This window comes from Rutilus rutilus (genome assembly GCF_951802725.1).
Source record: "Rutilus rutilus genome assembly, chromosome: 4".
Taxonomy (NCBI): Eukaryota; Metazoa; Chordata; class Actinopteri; order Cypriniformes; family Leuciscidae; genus Rutilus; species Rutilus rutilus.
In genome coordinates, this window is record NC_140212.1 from 7153345 (window position 1) to 7159740 (window position 6396).

The 6396-nt window shown below is 37.8% G+C and overlaps 1 protein-coding gene across 1 annotated transcript; it reads right to left on the reverse strand.

The window, feature by feature from the left end:
* Positions 1 to 87: 87 nt before the first annotated feature.
* rsph9 (radial spoke head component 9) lies at positions 88 to 4544 on the reverse strand. The gene is made up of 5 exons (XM_084408183.1): positions 4194 to 4544; positions 3479 to 3647; positions 2914 to 3043; positions 2567 to 2713; positions 88 to 405 (listed from the first exon to the last, which is right to left on the reverse strand). The coding sequence occupies exons 1-5, from the start codon at positions 4418 to 4420 to the stop codon at positions 245 to 247; spliced, it is 834 nt and encodes a 277-aa protein (XP_084264309.1). The 5' UTR covers positions 4421 to 4544; the 3' UTR covers positions 88 to 244.
* Between the last annotated feature and the right edge of the window lie 1852 nt (positions 4545 to 6396).

Here is a 6396-nt window from a genome sequence, read left to right on the forward strand (position 1 = left end):
TTCTGAGTGTGCATGTGTTTGTGCCAGAGAGAAAACAAGGTACACTTTCATGTCTGCTTTAAGGGTTGAAACACCAACGCAACTTCAACTTTCCAAACATGTTGACGTGTTTATGTTTTCTTGACAGAAAGAAAATTACAGTGAATGTAAGGCCACAGAGTTGATTACATAATAACTTGTGATGTCTTTAAAATGTGGCACCAAAAACAAGAAGGAGATTGTGCTTCTGAGGTCAGTTTTGCTGCTATAACATGAAGGGCAAGTCCAGGTTTATAAGTCCATCTCCCATGTAGATGTACCCATGCTGAGGGGTCTGGGGAACATGGAAGAAGGTGAGACCCAGCCAGAGCAAACTGCGTAATACACACACAGTGCCGCCCCGCTCAAGCTGCAGGCTCCATGACCCTGCATGAAGAACACACACAGTAAGCAAAATGATGAGAAAAACATTTGAATTATCCTACTGTGCAAGATCAAAGAGCAAAAAGCATTTTGCATAAACTGAACCTGAATTTTAAACCATTAAACATAACAACCATTGACAGAGTCCAGACTCTGATAGTGTGACAGCAGCAGGGTAAAATCTGGAGAAGAAAGTCGTGTGACAGAGAGTTGGCTCAGTTATAGATAACTATTATCACAGCAGTGTATAAAGAAGAGGCGTTCTGGGGTCTTTCTGTCTGGGTGGCCCCTGCATCCAGCTGCCGACATTGGCCCACGCCCAGTACCGCAAAGCTCCATGCCAATGAAGTCTGTGTTTGAACTGCAGCTCTGAACATTAAATGCTAACAATGGTTAACCTAAAACACTCAAAAGTCTACAAAAATGTCCATTGTGACTCTTTGCCTTATTATGAGTCCAAATATTTAACAGACTGCAGTTCTATAGAGAGCTCTTCAAAATACACGACCATGACATTATGTTAATTAGAAAAGCTTTTGAGGAAGATATGTAGTAATTCGATTTTCTCGTCCGAGAAATTAGATATTAGATAATACTGGCAGATCAGACAAGATACTTCCATCAACACTGAACAAACCCATTTCCCTTAATCTGTTACAGTCATATTTGTTTAAAAACCATGCAGTTATTCAACATTTTCTGCCTTTCCAAGTTCTTGGAAAGTCTCCCAACTTTTTCCTTGTCCAAGCCACATTCAAGGAAACCTGAGTGAAGCCGAAGGAGGGCAGCGGTAAATACCTTTACCCACTATTTGAGACGTCCAGATGAACCTGTTCACCTCTGCCACTTCTTGAGAGGGGATTGGTTTTTTTTCCACCTGATTGCTCAAGTGGAAAAAGTGGAAACTGTAAGGCAGGCCGGATAAATGCCCACTGTCTGCCCTACTCTACTTTTTCGTTTTTTAAAGACGAAACAAATCAACTTAGCCTAGTTGGGTGCTGCCTGAGGTGAGGGGCCATCCCTTAGAGAGAGAAATAAAGGACAGATCGCCTCCTTTAATGAAACAGCTGAGATGTTTCTAACACTTTAAGTCTGGGCATGTCTCCAGTAGGGTGACTGTTGTTTCTCAGTAGAGTTTGAAGTCACAAAGCAGCATTTGCCTCTTCAATCGGAGTCCGATAACAATATTCCCTCTGAGGAAATGCTTCTTTATCCTATAACGTAGTCTTTGACTTCTAGACTTCTCCTACCTCAACTATCTTTACACTTTTAAGGTCACATTTAGCAGGAGGTCACTCTTAATCTTGCAATGAGGGCTCTATGAGGCATAAATGCCAGAGTCATGTTTTTCAGTAAAGCTCAATGATGTTCTAGTGGTTTGCTCGGTATGTTAAACAACTCAGATTCCATCTGGTTAAGATTCAGGATCAGCAGAACCAGATATTCCTTGAGGAACTCAATGTTAAACAATCAGTAGTGGTCTGTAGCAAGCAAGGGGCAAAGCTTCATGAAGCATGCCGGATGAATACCTTTCAGCAAGCTTATGTCTGACTTGAATTTGCGGAGAACAACAATAGCCAGGCGAATAGTTTTCTGAATAATTGTTCTGTTAGTTCACTCCCAAATGACAAACATTGCAGGAAGACACACCAAGATATATGAGATGGGAAATTTATCATTGATGTAGAAAATGGCAATCCCTCAAACGCTTCTTCCCAGAAAGAAAAGAGAACAATGGGATCATAGTTTGCCGAACAACACCCCAGATGTCTCCTTGGCTTTCGCTCGGCCTTAGGCAGCTGCCAAATCATATCCGTCATTAACCGAGGGAAATCCAGCAACAGGGATCATGGGATGCTTTGCAGAAGGATTTTTACACCATCCTCATATTTCCCACCACTATTATGACTTCCTAAATGCAATTTGCATGTCAGCATAATTTTTGGGAAAGTATAGTGGTGTTAACAGGTGTTGTTCACCTTTGAATTATAAAGTCTAAAGCAAAAGAGGGGTCGGACTTCAGTGCCAACGTTTCATTACAGGGTGGGAGCTGGAGACTTCCACAAGTACATTCAGAAAAAATATTGTGACTGGAAATAAAACCGCATCAAGAATAAATCATCATCATAAATCAATCTAATGAAAGATCATTCCTTTTAATTACCTTTGGGAATGTCCTCACTCAAAGGATCTAGGAAGTCGAGAGCAGGGTTCAAATCAGACATTGTTAAGATGGACTTCTTTTTCAGGTTAACCGGCTCACGAAAGTGCAGGTAGTTGCGAAGTTTTGCAGCTTCAGTGGGATCTAGACCTGCGATCATGTGCAAAACTTAAAACTGATCTGGGGTCGGACCATTCAAATAAATGACAACATAAAGAGATGAACTGAAGACTGATGCAAGAAAGTGTCTTCAGAGAACTGAAGTGAGCTGACATTTCATTTTACAGCTGCATCTGATTTCCGGTGGAAAGCATATACAAACACTTCTAAGGGTTTGGCTGGAAGCATACCTCCAAAGCTTCGGTTTATCTGCACTTTGCCACTGGGACTCTTTGTAAATGCACCACGTGGCACTACAGACACATCTTTATCGATGTTTGACACGGTCGTGGCCAATCGACTCGCCTCATTCACTTTCACCTGCAGAAAGGGAGCAATGTTAATCGCTCATTAAACATTCAACAAGCCGCCTGCCATCTACCAAGTTTACTACATTATAAACCACGAACAAACAGAAAACCGAATAAATAATAACAGTTGTTTCACATCCAAACATTACCACGTCCACATAAACACAACATTCATCATGCTTTGTGTGTGCGTGCGTGTGTGTTTAGTTGAAGCTTCCACTTTTCCTCGAAATGTTTAGACACTTTGACTTCTAAAAATTAAAGTTTGGTCAGCGAAGCAAGATCTGCATTTTATAAAGACACAAACATGCCACAATCATGAAGTGCAGATACACCAAATAAACCAAGATGGGCTTTTATTAATTTTGTTGAATCTATTTTCCTGTTTCCTCATGCTTATTATAGCCCCATCTGTGTCGTGTATCCCAATGGTCCCTCCTCTCACCGTGACCTCTACCTCCGTGGCTTCGTCCCCCTCTCCCTCAGTGCATGTCTCTGTGTGCTCGTACTCATGGGACGGGTCGCCCGTGAATCGCCCCCGTGCTGCTAATGCCACGTCTGCAGTCATGGACTCAGTGGCTTGTGGCAGCAGGTGCCAATCTAAGCAGTTTAAACTGTTTAATGATTCAAAAAGATAGACAGACATCAAAAATTATTTCAGAAAGAACTCACTAACAAGATTAAAGAAATACTGGTATTGAATATAACTGACCAAAAAAAAAAGCAATAAAATATTTTATTGCACATTTTTGGAACTTTCATTTAAATGGCCACTATAAGATCACATCTGCAAAATGAACTGAGTTATAAAACCTAATGAACTGAATTGAAATTGTAATATCAAGTTTTATGTGTCAAACTTTGCTGAGACGCATTTAGTCAAGGCCGTTTAACCATGTCTTGAACATTGGAAGGCACCAAAGTTTTAAATATTAAGTAATTAAAGTATTAAAGGGGAATTCATGGAATAAAGAAAACAAATAAGAATATTCGTATGTCTAAAATGTTGAAAATGCAAATTGTTCTTATTACATTTCTTATTATTGGCGGGGGACTTATTCCCCTAAATGTCTATGGTGGTTACGGCCCTGCATTAAGCATACACAAGCACAATGAGTTAATAACAAGCAGTTATATAAAGAATAAGCATGATTTCTTACCTGTACAAAGACTTATTTTTCTTCATTTCATCCTCTTCAACTCCTTGAGCAATAAAATAGTCACATTTTATCCCCAAAATCTTTCCCCAAAATAAAACCCGGCTGAATTTGTAACTTCTCTTCAGTATGACCAGAGAGGTTTGAAGAGCAGCTCTCTGCTCACTGCTCAGAGTCAAACCATTACCAGCAGTTAAATCCAAAGAGTAATGCAAAGAATCGGAGTCCATCTCTATTCACGGACAAATGTATGTTTACAAAAGAATTGAAATTAATACTTGAGTGATCTGTAACGTATTTATTTTGCTTGTTAGAAAGCTGCTGCTAGCAAGCTAATCACCCTCACTCTCCAGTGACTCTGTGGTTGCTAAGGTAAACAAAAGCCCTCGTAGCCTGTTGCTATAGCTACTCATAGACACTCAGCTCACTAGAGGTACAAACTGAAATATCTTATTTAGAAAATTAACTTTTGAGAAACACATTAATAGTTTATTGCTGACATAGCAATATATTTACATTAGATATTTATAATATTATTTTAAAAAATATCACTTTTTTTTTTCTTTTCCTTTTTTTCTTAGCATGTGTGATGAACAGATTGGTCGCTCTTCATCTGCTGAGAGAGACAAACAGGAAGCATCTGACACAGCTGGCAGGATGTGTGTTCTGTCCGACCTAATGCCCTCTGCGTGATACCAACAGCTTCACACACTGAACGTGTGAACTCGTGCTGTTAACAGCAGCCCTGGGTGACGGGAGAAGTCAGCTGCCTGTTGTGAACACACTAGCATGTTTATGTGTGTGAAGATACAGGGTGTCCGTGGCGGTTTGATAAAGATGATAGCAAACAGAAGTAGCCTAGAGAGTTTGATTATGCTGTTGCACATGCATTATAGAAAGCTTATAAAAGTCATATTTCACCCCAAAACCGGGAAAAAAAAAGAAATTATAGTTTTATTAGTGCTGTCAAGTCGATTAATCGCATCTAACATTAAAGTTTGTGTTTGTATAAGGTGTGTATATATTATTATATTTCTACATATATTATATATAGGCCTACTGTATGTCTGTGCATGTGTGTGCGTGTCTGTATATATATATATAGAGAGAGAGAGAGAGAGTATATATGTACATATACATAATGTGTAAACAAAAACTTTTAAAGTTAGATGCTATTAATCATGATTAATCAGACTGACATAACTAAGTTTTATACATTTATAATTATATAAATTATTAATATATATTTAATCACTTATTATTGAAGTTAGTTATTTAGTTATACTGCCCTTAATTTACACTGAATTCATATTTCACCCCAAAATCGAAAGAAAACATTTAGGAAATTATAGTTTTATATATTTATAATAATAATAATAATAATAATTTTATTTATTTAATTACTTGTATTGTGACATTATTTTAATGACAATTAAGAACATTTCATCCCAAAATTTACATAAAAGATACATTTGTGAAGTATTTATACGCCATGACAGCATTTGTTGTACTGCTTTCGATTTATGCTGCATTAAACTAAAAACTCAAATCAAATAATTGTGTCTGGCCAGGATGATTTGCATTAAAATATTGCAGTAATGAGAATAATCATTACACTAAATAGAAATTGCATAATTGTCATGAAAATAAATGCATACAAAAGGTTGTAAAGTAAGTTTAGATTTTTTTTTTCAATGCAAATTTCTTATTTTCCTTTTAATTTCGGGATTAAATTGTTAGTATCGTGGCAGTTCTAACTTCATATAGTAAATTTGTTTTCTTTTTTCATTTGTTTCCAGTTAAGCTGTTTATATTGCAAACTTTTTTTTTGTCATCATATTATTTTAATTTCATTATCATAATCATAAACACACTGGTTTGTACAGCGCAAATAGTTTTACCGTTTACTGCACTTTGTTATTCTTCTACAGGTTATTTACCTACAGGAACTAATGAACCGTAAAGTCTCACACATTAACAGAAAATAGCTTTGCAAAATAAGGTGGAAACTGTATGTCTGCTCTATAGCATAAGCTTTTTTCCACAGTAAAACATTGACAAGCAACATCCGTTACAGGTGTCAAGTGCTTAGCACTCTCTACGCTCTTAAAGCAGATCCGTGTGTGTGCGCACTAGCTGACTCGTATGTCTGCATTACTGTGATTAGGAACGGTACTTCAGCGCTGTCAAGGAACGGTTAGCCACA